The sequence below is a fragment of the Primulina eburnea genome, chromosome 11 (assembly GCF_022965805.1).
Source record: "Primulina eburnea isolate SZY01 chromosome 11, ASM2296580v1, whole genome shotgun sequence".
Lineage (NCBI taxonomy): Eukaryota > Viridiplantae > Streptophyta > Magnoliopsida > Lamiales > Gesneriaceae > Primulina > Primulina eburnea.
Window position 1 is genome coordinate 38182919 of NC_133111.1, and position 18799 is coordinate 38201717.

The 18799-nt window shown below is 30.6% G+C and overlaps 1 protein-coding gene across 1 annotated transcript; it reads left to right on the forward strand.

Moving 5' to 3' along the window:
- Positions 1-7447: 7447 nt before the first annotated feature.
- Positions 7448-10695, forward strand: LOC140805814 (transcription factor ICE1-like). The gene is made up of 4 exons (XM_073162123.1): positions 7448-8717; positions 9671-9907; positions 10103-10273; positions 10347-10695. The coding sequence occupies exons 1-4, from the start codon at positions 7620-7622 to the stop codon at positions 10428-10430; spliced, it is 1590 nt and encodes a 529-aa protein (XP_073018224.1). The 5' UTR covers positions 7448-7619; the 3' UTR covers positions 10431-10695.
- The last annotated feature ends 8104 nt before the right edge of the window (positions 10696-18799 follow it).

An 18799-nucleotide genomic window follows, 5' to 3' on the forward strand; every position in this document is an offset into this window, starting at 1 on the left:
GTCTATTTAATAGATTTTTTATTTATTTTTATAGATTTTTTAAATTTTTTTATTAGATTTTGTACTTAATCATGACATTATATATAATGTGAAAATGATATTATTAATGATTGGGTGAATATAAGAATAATTTAAAATACAAAAAAAAATTAAAAATCAATTTTTACTTTAAGTTGATACAAAATTTAATTTATTTATTAAAAAATTTAATATTATTTTCAATTTCATGAATCAAGAAATTTTTATTATTTTTATATCTAGTGTAATAATTTTATTAAAAAATTATAATTCTAGTTTTATAAATTTTTTAGAATTTTAAAATTAAAATTCATAAAATAAAAAAATAAAATATAATTTTTGAATGATAAAAAAAAATTATTTTATCAAGTATATGATAAATAATTTTTTTTTGAATTATAGTTTAAATCTTAATTTTTATTATTTATTCATGTTTATTGCGAGACTATTCAATTATTAAAAATTAAGCAACATAATTTTTTTAATCACTTTTTATGATTATTAAATATTATATTTATTTGTATAAATTATTAATTAAAAATCACAAAATCAATTCTCAAATACAAAATTTCATATATATTAAAATAAAAAATTATTAAATAAGTAATCGGCCAAAAAATGAGAAATCTGAAAAGGAAAAACGAAAATATAAATAGAGATATATTTTGAAAATTAGAGAGAGTGATATAGATAGGGCAAAAACTTGTGTGAGACGGTCTCACAGGTCTTATTTGGGTCATTCATGAAAAAATATTATTTTTTATGCTAAGAGTATTACTTTTAATTGTGAATATGGGTAGGGTTGACCCGTTTCACAGATTAAGATCTGTGAGACAGTCTCACATGAAACTCACTCTATAGATAGATGAGAGAAGAGAAGATGAAAAGAGAAGTAAAGTTATGTGAGGTGAGAATAGGGCTGTAAACGAATCGAATTCGATTCGATTCGATTCGTTTAAAGCCCTATTCTCGAGCTCGAATCCGAATAAACATATTTGAAGCTCGACTCGAAACTCGAATTTTTATTATTTTTTATTCGAACTGAGGCTCGAGTTCGAATTCGATTTGACTTGATAATATTATATTTTATATATATATATATATATATATGTACTTAATAATTATATATATATGTACTTAATAATATTTTATTTATTTTTTAAATATAATGCTAAGGTTCGCGAACAGTTCGCGAACAATCGAACAATATAATTTTAGCTCGAATTCGATTCGAAAAATATTCGAAAATGCGAATTCAATAATTTCGAATTCGAACCAAATATTATTCGAACAGACTCGAAAAGTTCGTGAACGTGTTCGGTTCGTTTACACCCTAGGTGAGAAAGAGAAAAAATGAGATCATGTAAAAGTTAAAAATGTCAACATTTCATCTAAATTTTTAGATTTGAATCAAAAATAAATTTTGACAATTTATAATTCCGTCTTAAGCTTTAATATTTGTATGTTAATAAATTTCATGAAATTATTAAAAGTCTATTGAAAATTTGAATACAACTATACTTTAATAGAGTTTTTTAATGTCAATGTTGAATACCACTCGACTTTCTAAAACTATATGAAAGTCCATTTTGAATATCACTATAATTCTATAGAATATTTAAAAGTCTTGACTGAATATATCTAGATTTTCGATTTCCGATATGATCTGATTCACATATTTATCGAATTTTTGGTGTTGAAACTGGTCGAAAAGCGTGAATTGTTTTATAAGAGTTAAGTTTCAATCATCGTCGCATTAGTAGATATTTATTGTCGAGATACAAACATTACTAATGTGAGAGAATCTGTAGAGTCCATGACTCGATAGTTTGGATTTTTTTATAATGATGTAATTAAAATGATGTTTGATTGAACTTATTTTAGTGAAACTTATAATCTCTTCATATTGTAATATATTTTTGTTATCATAAGTATAAAAAAGAATATAATCCTACAAAAAATAAATATATTTTGGATATATTTGGGGGATAGTTGTAGTTAATTCAAATTGTTGAAATTATTCTTGCTTCTAAGTTTGGGCTGGTCCTTATGCTCACCACACAGGGTTTGGGCCCAATTTCCCAATTTGCATCTAATCCTCTCTTCTTGTTAAACTCAGTCCTTAATTGCTACTTTCAATTAATAATATATTAATTAATTATGAGTTCTTTTCACATAAATGATTCTATCTTCCATTAATTTTATGTTAAGCTTTATATTTTAAAAATTAGGGTGGAATATATTTTTAGCATTTTTTATATACAAATTAAGTCATTGGAATCAAATAGGTTAGAAATGACTTTGTCTTCCATTAATTTTATGATGTGGACAGATAACTTGTATTTTATTTCATAACTAGCATTTCACCCGTGCTATGCACGGAGTGTTGATTTATATAATTAATGATTAAAATTAGTAAGTATTAATGTTTTAATAATTATTTAAAATACTTAATATAATATAATGAATATATTTAAATTTTAAATATTATTATAAAAAGTTATCATATCAAAATATTTATGTCATTTGAGATAACACTCAAATGATGAAAACAATATTCTGTCATTAAATTGACTTATTTATTTTATTTAAGTGAAACTATTATTAATAAATAAAAAATATTTAAAAAATCATATATTATTTGTTTATCAAAATTTTAAATAATAAATAAATAATTTTTTAAAAATTAAATTTTTATGTCACTTATTTAGATGAATAAATTTATTTAATTTTTGAAAATATTAAAAATATTTAAATTAAATTTTTATTAAGATACATATAATAAAATTCTATTAAGATATATAATAATAATAACATTTCACAGGCAGTTAATATCTCAAAAATTAATGACAATTTTTAAAATAGTTGAAAACTTAATATTATATTAAATTTGATATTTTATTTAATATGATATAAAGTAGTAAAAATTAACTCTATAAAAATAACACACAACTTAAAAATATAATTGAAATAAAATAGAATGATATAATCAAATGCAAATACTTAAATGTAGTTTATCTTTTCAAAAAACATCAAATTTAAATTTAAATTTTAAAAAATAAATTTAAAAAAATCACATTTCAATACATATTTATTTCTTATTTGTTTCAAATATTCATATATTAATAATTATCATTTTTCTTTTATAGCATATTAGTGTTGGCGGAAACTTTTTAAATAGAACAAAAACTATGTTTATATATATATATATGACATTATTTGAGAATATATTTCACTCTTTTTCATGATCGGACGCTTGATTATTTCATATATGTGTGAACCACATAAAATAAAAAAATATAAATAATACATCTATATCAAAAAAATAAAATATATGGAAAAAAATTGTAGCCTCTTGGTAATGAAAATAATAAGTTACATTTAAATTGATATAAAAATAATAAAATTCAAATTTGAATTAGAAAATAATTGATATAATCAATGCAAATAATAATTGAAGTTATCATTTATTGCATTACACCTATTTCGAGATTTATTATATCTATATCTTTCTTTTTTTAACATTGTCATTTTGGCGGGAACTTGCTATGTTAAGCACAACTCAGCTTTTATATATATATAGATTTTTTGGGATTTTTATTTTTTGTTGCATGATGGGAAGCTTAGATTTTGGATTTTCACAATCCAAAAAATTAAATAAATAAAATTTGAATTATTCTTATTTCCCTTTAATTGAATTTTGAGATATGCAATCTTTATTTATTGATGTATATATATGGTGATGGGTGAATCATCAAAAGAGTGAATTTGGAGCTCTAGCGTTTCAATTGGTTCTTATTGACTACAAATTAATTTGAATATCAATGAGTTTCTTAAGTTTTATTAATTTGTCTTTTTATTTTTAATAAATTGAGATTTAAAGAATAATTACATGGTTTTGTTTTTAAAATTGTCATGAAGCTACTAGTTAAATATTTTATCTCTTTTTTATTTTTCTTTCTTTATGATTCGTATTTTGGTTAATATAGTTTAGTTTAGTTTAGTTTAGTTTACCTGCAATAAAAAATAAACAAAAACTCCAATAAGACTGTCTCACGGGTCAATTTTGTGAGGTGACTCGATCCATGAAAAAAGTATCATTTTTTTTTTATATCAAATGTATTATTTTTCATTGTAAATATGAATTTTTGTCAATCCGTTTCACAAATATATATTCATTAGACCGTCTCATAAAAATTATAATATATTTGTTTTTCACTAGGATTCATATGTAATTTAGTTTATCCTAATATAAAGCTTGGTTTTTCACCTATGACTATATGCAATTAGACATTTTGGAGTATTCAGTGGGCGATGCTATATCAATTGTTGGATAAAAAATGTTTCACTTAATTTAAGAGTGCAATATCAAAATTGTGGGACTTTATAATTTCATGATTTTGAATTGCATTTTCTTTATTTACACAACTTAAACAAAATAAACTCAAATTTATCTATATATATTCTTATTAGAGTAAATCTCTCGTGAGATGTTCTCACGAATCTTTATCTATGAGACGAGTCAATCCTACCGATATTCACAATAAAAGATCTGTCTCATAAAATACGACCCGCGAGACCATCTCACACAAGTTTTTACATTCTTATTAATATTTTAATTATACTAATCACAAAGAATTTCAAATCTTTGAACTAATAGAGAGTTATTTGAAATTCATTATGATTATTGTATTTAGAATGTAAATAAGTAAGAGATGAATTTCAGTTTGTTTTTTGTTTAAATCAATTAACAATTATTATAAATTCGAAATCTATGATTTCGAATGACATGATCCAAATATAACCTTATGTGATTTCACATTAACTAGGTAAATATTGTAAAATAAGATATCAACTACTCTATCAGTTGTTTACGTTGATATCGTGTTGAATAATAAGTTTCTCGATCAACCAAACTTACCGATGTATAATATCTTTTATATCACAATTCACGTTTTAACTAAAATAGACACAAATGGAAAGTTACAGTACCGACAAATTTAAAAAGCGATAAAATACATGAAACATTTATTGTTAACTATGTAAATGTTTTCAAAAATATATATCAACAATATTCTTGCCGTTCATTTAGCTCATACTAAAGAAGAACTGATTTTTATTATAAATGTGCCAGTCGAGATGTATAAGTTGTAACGCTTCGTTTGGTTTGCTAGATAACAAGTGGATTGTCTCATAATCATTTGTGATCATTTGTTCTTCTCAGTGATTGACCGGCCCATTTTTATCTTTGGGCATGTGATAAATACATAATTTTGAAGGAGAAGACATCCCAGCCCAGCCAACTGATTAGTATCATAGTCAACAATATTATATCTAAAGCATAGTTTGGTACATAGCATAAACGAGGGATTGATAAATAATCCTCCTTATCCTATGTTTGGTATATTTTTAAAAAGCTCATGATAATATCATGGGCTCTTGATAAATAATTTTTTTGAAGGATAAAATATCCCTTCTATTAGGTGTGATATTTTTAATTTAAGAATAAAATACACTGCAAATGACTTAATTACCCTCAATTTATAAATGATTTTTATAAATCTATGCTATTAGGTAGAAATTAAATCAAATAAATATTTTTTTATTTATTTTTATATATTATATAAAATGATAATTATATAAATTGATTTTTATAAATCTCAATAAGATATTTGACTTGACTCACAAAATCAAAGGCTCAATTATCATATAATATAATATATAAAATTAAGTAAAAATAAATAAATCATGCAAGCACTATCGACGCATGAACAAATAAATAATATGAAGTCGAGCAACAACTTTGAAATTATAAAGTTTATTATGATAAGGTTAATTTTGTCATGACAATCTAATATATAAATTTAATCACTCTTATTAAAATCCTACCAAACATTAAATATGATATCTTACATCTTATTTATCCTTAACTTATCCTTATATTATATATCACATGTTTATCCTATCATGTTCTATAAAAGAGTTTTTATGTATTTTTTTATACTCAAGCAACAAGCTAGTTAAAATTTAATAGGGAAACTTCTCAAAACTGGCAAATTCAAAAAAATCAGAGCCAGTCACTTTCTAAGAGCAATTTATGACTAATATTTTGAGTGTATGTATATCATGAGTCGGTATCACAGATCAATATCCGTGAGACGAGTTGACTTAATTCATATTTGTAGCGAAAAATAATACATTCAAAATAGAATCAATACTTTTTAATGAGTTAGGTCGGTGATTCGTCTCACAAAATTAATTTTGAATCCTATTCTGTCTTATTTTAGTAGAAAACCATTAAAAAATTAATGTTGAACAAGCAACTAAATCCTTTTTTCTCTTATTTTTATGACATGGCCATTCACATTTATACTCAATTCAAGCAATTTTTTCTGCTGCTTTAAAGCCCCAAAAATCTAAAGCTTTAGAGAATTGTAATCATTACCTTACATACTTACAAAAAGCAAAACCAGAATTCATATGCACTTTGCTGCCTTAACAACCTACGTCACAATTAGCCCATAAAAAGCAATAAACTTTGCACAAACCTCCAAATATATACACGTATATACATATTATTAATAAGTAGTATTTTATATAATATATATTAGTTTTTATTATATTTTTGGTGTTAAATATAGTTTATGTAAAAAATTTAGAGATTAGATTAATATATTTAATATTTTGAAGATAATACTTAAAAATTATAGTATTTATTACAATTTTTTGATATTTTAGATTAGGAGTTTTGTGATAATTTTATAGACACGCCATAACGCACATATACAAAACGCACATATACATGCTCATATATACATACACTTTTTTGTTTATACGTGAGACCAATCCCAACCTACATGCTACAAATTTTCTTTTAGAATCACGAATGCGGTTATTATAATCGAGTCTTGAATCTGACATTTCGTCTTAAACATTAGATTTTAACACAAAATGTGTTATAATTTATCGCCATAAACATCTTGTTTCTCTTGCATAGTAAGAGAGCCACCAATGGATGATATATATATTATTTTATTTTATTAAAATTGAAGATATGATACTAACCACTTAAGAAGGATATCAATTTTTTTTTCCAACTTATCCTTAATATTAATATTATAATTTTGTTTTGTTTTTTAAAATTTCAACACACATTTTTTATATTTTTATTTTTTATTTCAACAATTCAAATTCAATTTAGTCCCCCCATAATTTATCGAATTTCACTTTATATATATACATGCTGCATATTCATCGTGTATATTTATACGAGTATCGATGAAATGAAACTCACTATTAAATGTACAATTTATATATGTTTCGTCATATCTAATAAATAAGTATCACTTTATCATTGATCACGTAAATATATACAGAATATTCCTTAGCCACAGTTATTTCTCACATATTTGGCGATAAAAAAATTTAAAAATGGCCCTGTATTTCTGATAAAGCCAATCCCCTTTTCCTTCCCCTCCCACCATTCCCTTTTCTTTAACGTTCCATTTTCTCACCCTTCCGCTATAATTTCCTCTCGCCTAGTCTCTGTGTTTTCCACTCCACTGGCAGATTTCTCTTACACAAACAACGCAAAACAAACTATGTTGTCTAGAGCTTCATGGGCTCAAAACAACAACAATGGCGGACTGGAAAATAAGCCAGAAATGGAAATGGGTGCACTTTCTACATTCAAATCCATGCTTGAGGCTGAGAATGATGACTGGTACGCCACGAACGCCACCGCAGCCGGTGTCAACCACCATGCGACCATGCATGACATCTCGTTTCCAGCGGGTTTCCTCGAAGCTGCTGATAACAATCAGCTACTTTTGAATGCAGTTGATTCTTCTGCGTCATGTTCGCCAACTTCAGCTGCTGTTTTCAACCATCTTGACCCGTCCCATAACCCCTTGAACCACTATATGCATCCGAAATCTTTGATACCAAACAACCCTGTAGAGGGGAACTTTGATTTAGGTTGTGAGGGTGTGTATCTTGAAAATGCTTTGAATCGAAGCTGCGGAATTGTGGGAGGCGGGTTCGGTAATTTGGGGGCTCACTCTCAAATGGGCACTTTTAATTTGAGCTCTAATGTTCAATTTGCAGCTAATAATTTGCTTCATTTGCCGCAAGGTAGTAGTGGGATTGGATTTGGATTTGGGGAGGATCCTATGCAGGGGAATGCTTTGTTATTTAACAGGCCCAATGTTCTTAAGCCCCTCGATAATTTTGCCTCAACTGGAGCACAGCCAACACTCTTTCAAAAGAGGGCTGCCCTTAGGAAGAATCTTGGCAGTGACTATGGCAGCCATTTAGGTTCTTTGAACTTAGGTGGTGGTATGAATCAATTTCGAACTAGTGCTATTTGTGTGGAAGAATATGATAAGAAGTGGGATTTTAGTGAAAAGAAAAGGAAAAGTAGCAGTGGCGATGATGTTGAGGATGTTAGCATTGGTGGTTCAAATTTGAACTATGATTCAGATGATCAATTGTGGGAGAATACACCTACGGATAAGCTTGAAGATGGTACCAAAAATGGCGGAAATAGCTCGCATGCGAATAGCACTGTCACTGGTGGGGATCAAAAGGGCAAGAAAAAAGGAATGCCTGCAAAAAATTTGATGGCCGAAAGGCGCCGTCGGAAGAAGCTTAACGATAGGCTGTACATGTTGAGGTCTGTTGTGCCAAAGATCAGCAAGGTATGAGAATTCTTCCCAACAAATTTCTCGTGAATTAGAACATAGTTTTAGGCATGTTTTAGTTCTTGACATCATTTCTTTCCCATGTTTCTTGATTTTTTTTCTTGTTTGTGTTTCATTTTCTCTTAATTTAGTATCTTGCAGTTGTTTGATCATTAATGAGGTTCAGTAGCCAATTTTAACTGGCACTTCCTTACTTGAGAGGCATGCATATTAAAGTTGTATGATAGCATTTAATTCACTCACATGGAATCTATGAGCTCATTTCAAATTGCATCTCTCAATTTGGACCACAGATAGTAAACGAGATGTCATTGTTTGAGTGCTACAAAATGAAAGAGTTAACAATTAGTATTTATTTCTTGACTGACATATTGATTATGATATTTACTTTAAACCAAATTTTGTTATACGTCTTTCCCTATATTTTTTGAACTTTTTTCTTACCAACCAGCATGAGGTCCCGTCTCCATTATATTATTTCTCCCTTTCCTTTCTATTCTACGTATTCAAAATTCTACTATTCCGATGCTCGTGCTTTCTTTAAGATTAAGAAGGAAGAATCCTTAAAATCAGTGTATTCTCCTATGGATTGGAGGAGTGATATTAATGTTGTACCACTAACAGTTGATTACTTTACTGGTAAATTTTTTTCACTGATTTTTAACCAACCAAACGGCAGACCTGTTGGTTTTTCGAAACATAAGTCTCGGGTTTGAGTCGCGACAAATATGTGATTGGCCTTTTCTAACGAACGAGTACTTGAGACAAAAACAAAGACAGTTGAATGGAGGTTTATACATACCATTGTTTCTAATTACATTCTTTGAGAAACTTCTTGATTAAAATACATGGACGTTTTTACAGCTTGAGATAACAGAATATCTTGATAACATAAATTCCGTTCACCGGTTTAACTACTTTGACATACTTTCGATACTCTTGGTTGGTAGATGGACAGGGCTTCGATACTTGGGGATGCAATTGAATACTTAAAGGAACTTTTGCAAAAGATAAATGATCTTCACAATGAGCTTGAGTCCATCCCTGGTGGCTCTTCAATGACTCCGTCCACTAGCTGCTACCCTTTGACGCCTACAACTCCCGGCCTTCCCACCCATATCAAGGAGGAGCTTTGCCCTAGTGTATTTGCTAGTCCACTTTCCAGCCCAACGGGACAACCTGCAAGGGTACGTATGAATAATATGCTTTTTTTTTTACTTTGAATCAAAAGGATTTCAATTTTTGCCTTTTCCTAGCTCTTGGGTGATTTAAATTTGATTCACGGAGTGTTAAGAAATCAGAAAAAAAGTTGCTCTATGCATACATGAGAAAATGTAATTATGAAGCATTAGCATACTGACACAATTTTAAAATTACGACAGGTTGAGGTTAGGTTAAGAGAAGGGAGAGCGGTGAACATCCATATGTTCTGTGGCCGCAGACCAGGCCTTCTTCTCTCGACTATGAGGGCCATGGACAACCTTGGGCTAGACATTCAGCAAGCTGTTATTAGCTGCTTCAATGGGTTTGCGTTGGATGTTTTTCGAGCTGAGGTAGCCATATTTTCCTTAAAGGGTTTAGCTTATTTTGATTGTCACTTATTCGATTTTGTTGTAAATTTGTTAGCAATGCAAAGAAGGCCAAGACCTGCATCCGGATCAAATCAAGGCCGTACTCTTAGAGTCGTCTGGCTTTCATGGGATGGTGTGAGCCTGTTTGATGTTTTGAAGTTCAAGAAGTGGTTCAGATTTGGAGCCATGTTCCCTTTTTCGAGTGACGATCATTTGCAGAACCAAGATTTACCTGAATCAGCCAGTTTCATGTCTATCGCGTTCCATAATTTCGTTTAAGTTGATCCATTGTTTAGTTTATTTATCTTCTTCTTCTGTTGTTCCTTTTTTCTTTCTTCTTGTTTTTGTTAATGTAGTCCGAAGAAATGTGGTGAATCACTATAACTTTTATGATTTTCGTTCCAGTTTGAAAATCTTTTTAACCATCTTTCGCTTTTTTTTGGGGGGGGGGGGGGGCTTGGGAACTGGTCTTTCTTCTAAATGTAAGGTCCGAGATTTATTAGTAGTCATTAATATGAGACTCGGAAGATATGAGAATGCATGACGTGTAAGGAGAGGAGAAAAGACATGAGAATTAGGGTTTTGCAAGACCGCACTCGCGTCCAGAACATGAGTGCACCCGCTGTCATGCAATTGTGGATTTTTGCAAGAAAAGCCGAAGCAACACCGCACCCGCGGTGCAACCTAGACCGCACCCGCGGTGCATGACAGAAAGTTGGCAAATTTTATTCGAAGCAAGACCGCACCCGCGGCGCAAGAAGACCGCACCCGCAGTGGTGCGACCGCACCCGCGGTCGTCATTTTTGGAAAAATAGAAGTGGTGCCGAATCATGAGCGCACCCGCGTTCATAATGTTATCGCACCCGCGGTCATGCGTGTCATTTGAAAAATAAGACACTTACTCTTAACCATGCAATATGATGTGTTGGCTGGAATTTGACATCAGTTTGAAGTAGTAACTTAATCAGCAGTTACCGGAAATTGGTTTGAAGTAGTAACTTAATCAGCCGTTACTAGGAAATTGGTAAAAAAAAATGTATCATAATTGGTATCAGAATTGAAGTCATAGATATTATAAATTTATGTAATTATCATAAGAGGAATTGTTGGTCAACGAAAAGATATTGATATTCAATAATAATAAAAGATGATCCAAAATAATGTTGCTTAATTCTTAATAATTGAATAGTCTCGTAACAACCATGATTTTTTAAATTTATTTTAGCATTTTCAATTAATATGTAAGTTATGATATTTTTATACAAAATTATATTAACACAATACTAAATAATATTCTTTTCACATGTATATTATCAATTTAAAAACAAGTTTACAGAATTGATGTATTTTAAAAAATTTACAAACATGCATACAAACCACATATATACACATGTAAAGATTAAACGATTTAACTTTTAAATAAGTAAATTTATTTATTAATATAAATATTGAAAATAATTTCAAATTGAATATGTTATATATGTCAATTAATTATTGGTTCAATGAAATTAATAAAAAAAATAATATGTTATAATTAAGTACAAAATTTATTTATAAAAGAAAAGGTAATAAGAGATACATCATTTTATTCCCACAATATATATTTGTAACCAAAATAAAATTGTAACTTTAAATTATATTATTAATCACATATTTTAACATAAAAAATATAATTTTGATTTTGAAATAATTAAATTATAAAAATATCGATTTTTTTTTAAAAATAAATTTTTTTAATAGTGCACAACACCTTCTACTGTGGGGTTCCCCACGGTAGAGGATCTTGATCCATGAATTAAATGTTAATGAGAAATAATGTACTCTTGAATTTTGAAGTATAATGAATAAAAAAAACTTGACAAAAATGAAGTGATTAAAATAGATGTGATATATATATTAATTTTAAAATTATTGATATAATTATTTGATATAAAAACTAGGAGAAAATACATGAAATTGCAAGAGCACATAATATATTAGAAAAAAACTCTCCCGAGGTAAGGGATGTAGATAGATATTTTATTAGAGAGAAAAAAAAAATTCAAAATAATTCATCATTTGAAAATTCAAAAATATAACTGTATTTTCTTCTTTTAAAAAAATTAATATTGAGATACTTCCAGATCTTTAGATATAAATATTAACATTTCAAAAGTTATTAATGCTATTTTTATATTTAAGTCATAACATCATAAAAATATAGAAAAATATGGATATATTCACATAAATTCAAAAACTAATTTAGAATATATACACACATAAAGTATATGTAACCATTAAATAATATATACTAAAGCAATATATTGAATAATCTCGAATCTTACAAAAAAAATTAACCTACTCTCACTATATTTTTAATTAATTTTACTACTTTTATAAATCCATAAAATAGTTGAAATTATCCTAAGAGATATACAAATATTTTTAAAGTAGTGAATAATGTGAAATATTATAAAAATAATTAAGAATTGATAGAGAAAAATGGCTAAAGATTCCAAAATTTTCAATTATAATTTAGAATTTATGATTCAAGGTCTGAAAAAGATTAAAAAAATTAAAAAAATTATTTTATTTACTAAAACAATTTGTAAAGTTTTCTCGTATCAATTGTTTGACTTAATGTATTTAAGTAAAATTTCAAATTCAAACTTTATTATTTAGTTAAATTAATATAATAATAGTTGACTCACGATAGAAATAAATATTTTAGGATAGAGCGTTTATTACTTTACTAAAATTTATAACTTGTGGTAACATTGCTTAAATGTTAACTCAAATCTTTTAAAATTGTAGGTCAAGCGTCACAATTTGATTCCAGCATGGACAATTATTGTACCTCAACAATTGCACTATTTACAATCAATGAGAATCGAACTCGCGACTTTAGCCTGATATCAATTGTAGGACCAGATATTTGTCGCTTTACCAAAGCTATAGCTGATGGTAACAGTACAACTCAAATATTTTAAACGATATAGTAACCCAATAGTTATTGTTCGATCGATTTATCCAGCAAAGACAATTATTGCACTCCAAGAATCTCAATCTCAATAATTATACTTCTTGCAATCAGTGATAATCAATATTTTAACTTTGGCTATGATATATATTAATTATAGGATCGTGCACTTGCCGCTTTACCAAAAATTATAACTGGTGGTAACAGTTCAATGATAACTAAAATATTTTAAAATATCAAAGCAACTTAAATGTCATATTTCGATTGTTATACCTAACATAGACAATTATTGCATCTAACAAATCTAATATGGATGTTATTTTATATTACAATTCATTTCTTTAAATCAAATCTATTCTTATTAATCAAATAACTTCATCGAACAAAATATAATTTTAATTCATAATAATAATTTAAACACAAATATTAATTATCATGGTGACAACCATATGTCCTCACATATGCTTCATTAAGTTGCAATCATAATAATAATGCACAATAAATTGATAAACATAACTTAGTTAACTTAATAAGTGAGTAATATTAAATAACAATTTTATTATTATGAAATGTGAAAAATAGTTTTTTATGTATATAAATTAATCATATATTTTGAGAAATTAATATGTAAAAAAAATGAAAAATTATTTTTATGTATATAATTTCATCATATACAATAAAAAATAATAGGAAATTTAAATTTAAAAACATTATTTTGTAAAATATTATCATAACACATAATGAATCATAAGTGAAATCTTATTGAGCTACTATTTTTTTAATTATCACTTAAATCAATTTATTGGAATTTATCAACATTTAGCATTTCTTATCATCTACATAAAAATATCAAGAGCTTCATAAATTTTTTGATATTAACTAATAAAATTAATTTAAATACATAAAAATTCTTATGTTCTTAAAAAAATTTATTTTATAATAATCTAATATACTTATAATAGTTTAATAAAGTTGAAAACATATAATAGAGTTGAAGAGTTCACAAAATTTTATAGTTATATCTGAAATATTAAACATTTATTATAATTTTCAACTTTTAGTCTTTCATACCATCTATATAAAAATATCAAGAGTTTCATAAATTTATAAATATTAATTAATAAAAATAATTAAATTAAATATATAAAAATTATAAAATTCATAAAATTTAATATAATGTATTTATAATAGTCTGAAAAAGCTGAGAAATAGGGTTGAAGAGCTCACAAATTTTATTAGTTATATTTGGCTTAAATCTATATACGGCACCACGTTTTCTACCTCGCACAATGAGAGGTACAAGTAGCAAAATTACAATTAAAAAATAATTCATTGAAAACATAATCCGAGGGAATTATTGCAAAACCACAATCACGGAATAATTCAATTAATATTTTAAGTTAAAAAAATATTCTTACAAATAATTTTTAACATATTTCAATATCTACATCATGTATGATGCTTCTTAGTTCATATTTAAAAATCAACTTATTATTAAAATGATATATTTATATGTAAAAGAAAAGAAAAGATAGAAACATTAAATATTCATTCTCAATTATGAAGAAATCCACTTATTTTAGTAGCAATAAAGAAAAAACTCATTGGTAAATTGAAGAATTAAATATATATTAATGTCCAAAGTAATTTAAGATAGACAATGAATTACAAAAGAACTCGTTAAAAAATGGAGTAGGTTTCTTGTGAGACGGTCTTACAAGTCCTTATCTGTGAGACGAGTCAACCCTACCGATATTAACAATAACAAGTAATACTCTTATCATAAAAAACAATACTTTTTAATGGATGATCCAAATAAAAGATCCGTCTCACAAGATAAAATCCGTGAGACCGTCTCACACAAGTTTTTACCTAAAAATATTGATTTAATTTCCATAATTAGAAATCATATATTATTTATATGCACGTTAGATTTTGTATTTTTTTCATATATAATGTGTCTGACTATCGATTGCAAATAAAATATCATTAATATACGTTTTTGACTACTTATTTGCTGCAAATCAAATTCCTCCAATAACTTTGTAACAATTTTAATAACTAATGGTATGATTCTCATAAAAAATACTCAAGTATAAACAGTTGAAGAATTTGACTTTAGGAGTTGTTACAAGCCCAACATCAATTGTGGGATACTTGGGCCCTTTACAGCAAGTAACCCAAGCAAACCCAAAATCGTAAATGTGTATTCCAGAAGAAACAAGGGAAAAACACGTGATGAGGGGAGAGATTTAAATACCAGTTAGTGGGAAAGAGAAGGCATTCAGTTATAATCTTGTTGAGTGAATACTAGCAGTGGCTAGGGAGAAAGTATTGTACAGAGCTTGACTCTGATTTTTCATTCTTCGTTTAATATAATATTCCCTTTTGTTCTTTCAATTCTGGAATTATTGTGTGTTAATTCTTAGATCCTAACATTGGTCCGACCTGCCGGATCCGAAGGACGATTGAAAAACGATGGCCAGCACCAGGATTGACGCGAAGTTTGAAACAATCGAACGGTCTGTTAATGGCTTGCAGGAGAGCATGATACAAGTGCAAGGAAGACTAGAGAAACTCGATCAAACGCTCGGAAGCCTCAGTGAGTTGGGGGTGCTAATGGAGCAATTAATACAAAAACAAGGAGGAGGCAATATTCACGGTCAATCAGATAAACCGTAGAAGGAGGGGAGTGCGGAGACTGTTGAATGTGAAGTGGTCACAGAGGAGATGAGAATGGCCTTAAGACGGATTGAATTACCTATGTTTGAAGGAGAAGATCCGATGGGCTGGCTGGGGAAAGTAGAACAATATTTAGATGTTCACGACACCCCGATTGGATGTAGGCTCAAATTGGCTTACATTTGTATGCAAGGAACCTCGATTCACGGGTTCCGCTTCAGGTGAGAATTCCCAACATGAACTGGGATCGATTTGCTGAGGAATTAATCAAGAGGTACGGTGGTTACGAGGCGAATCCATTTGAGCTGATAGCCTCACTGAGACAAGGACAACAGCCGATCGACACCTATATTGAGCGCTTTGAGGTGTTGGTTGCCCAGGTTGGAGACGTTCAAGAGGACCAATGTCTGGGTTACTTTATGAGTGGGTTGAGGGAGGAGATTCGGAGAAGGATGATTGTTCACAGCCCGCGGACGGTGGATCGTGCGATGCTGCTGGCGAGGGGATTGGAAGTTGAGTTGTTTGGTAAAGTAATGGATCGAGGCAGAAACCGAACCGGGCTGGGCCCAAGTGTGGAACAGAAAGGGCTCTTCAATGCGAATTGGGCTAATCAGGCCCAATCCACTGAAAAAGAGCCCCCAGCTGGTCCCCCACAATCACATAGGCCTTTCGCTCCGACATCTTACGGAGGAGGGTCTCGATCAACCCCAAGTGGGAACGGTGGGGGTGCTATGAAAGCCCCGGCACTGAGGAATCGTGAAGGCCGAATTATTTCGCATCAGGAATACTTGCACAGAAGAGAGAAGGGGTTATGTTTTAAATGTGGGGAGCCATACCATCCACTACACAAGTGTGCAAGCAAGAGTTTAAGGGTGACTGTTTTAGCTGAAGAAGATGGGGAAGAGGGGGAGGAGGAGCAGACTGTAGCGGGAGGAGAGTTGCGCATTCAGGAGAATGAAGTTGAAGCGTGGCCAGGGGTTCCAATTGCTGAGTACAACACGTTGGAACTGCCCTTGTACTCGGTCAGTGGAATTAACCAGCCACAAACATTAAAAATGAGAGCCAAGATAGCAGGAAGGGGCGTGGTAGTGATGGTTGATAGTGGTGCGAGCCACAACTTCGTCTCGAGGAAGTTGTTCACTGATCTGGGAATTAAGGTGGATGAGGGAGTAAGGTTTTGTGTGTGTCTAGGAGATGGGGGCCGCATTGCTTGCCATGGATTGTGTAAAGAAGTGGAAGTAGATTTGGGACTCTGTCAGATTCGAATAGAGGGGTATTTGTTTGAATTGGGGGAGCTTGATCTCATTCTGGGTGTCGACTGGCTCCGAACATTGGGAGATGTAATGCTGAATTGGGCTAATATGGAGATGAAATTTAATTGGCATGGGCAGCTGGTGGTATTAAGGGGAGATCCAACGCTCAGTAGGTCCGTGGTATCAATGAAATCAATTGCCAAGATGCAAGAAGTCGAATTCAGTGGGGCAGTGTTGTTGAGATGGAAGGAAACAGAGCTAGGCGAGTTGGGAATAGAAAAAAGAAGTTTCGGTGGGGGCAGTAGACACCCTCCTCTCTAAATATGGAGAGGTGTTTCAAGAACCCACCAAATTACCCCCTCGCCGACTACAAGATCATGTCATTAACATCAAAGAGGGGTGTGGACTGGTATCAGTGCGCCCATATCGATACGCTCATCACCAAAAAGACGAGATAGAACGAATGGTGTTGGAAATGATCAAAGCAGGTGTCATACAACCTAGTGGCAGCCCATATTCCAGTCCTGTCATACTAGTAAAAAAAAAAGACGGCAGTTGGAGGTTCTGTGTGGATTATAGAGCCCTAAACGAGATCACCATTTCGGATAAATACCCCATTCCAGTAGTTGAAGAATTGTTCGATGAGTTACACGGTGCTAAGTACTTTTCGAAACTGGATCTGAGGTCGGGGTATCATCAAATTCGGGTGCGACAAGAGGACATCCCTAAGACAGCGTTTCGGACTCACGACGGGCATTATGAATTCAAGGTAATGCTCTTTGGTTTAAAGAACGCCCCAGCTACGTTTCAAGCCACGATGAATGAGGTATTTCGGCTATATCTGAGAAAATTTGTCTTAGTTTTTTTCGATGACATCTTGATTTACAGCAAAGGATGGGAAGAACACTTGAGGCATGTGAAAACAATACTTGATGTGTTGCTGAGCAACCAGCTGGTTTTGAATCAAAAGAAGTGCCAATTCGGGTTGAATCAAGTGGGCTATTTGGGCCACATTATAACTGGACAGGGAGTCATGGTGGATCCCGAAAAGATAATCAGTGTTAGCCAATGGCCGAGGCCCAAGAACACCAAAAGCTTGAGAGGATTTCTGGGCTTGACGGGGTATTACAGAAAGTTTATTAAGGATTATGGGAAGATTGCTAAGCCGCTCACGGATCAGTTGAAGAAAACAGTTTCTCTTGGAATGACATGGCAGATAAGGCTTTTGTCACGCTTAAAGAAGCTCTTAGCATCGCCCCCGTTCCGAACATGCCTGATTTTGACAAGGAATTTATAGTGGAGTGTGATGCTTCAGGATCAGGGCTAGGGGCGGTCTTGGCTCAAGAGGGCCGGCCTATTGCCTACTACAGCAAGGCTCTGGCTGATAAGGCTTTAACCAGGTTCACTTATGAGCGAGAATTGATGGCTTTAGTGTCGGCCGTGCAACATTGGCGCCATTATCTTTTGGGCCGCAAGTTCACGGTGGTCACGGATCACAAACCATTAAGGAGTCTCCTACAACAGCGGATTACCACCACAGACCAACAATATTGGTTAGCCAAGTTACTTGGTTACGAGTTTGAAATCAAACATAAAGCAGGGGCAGAAAATTGG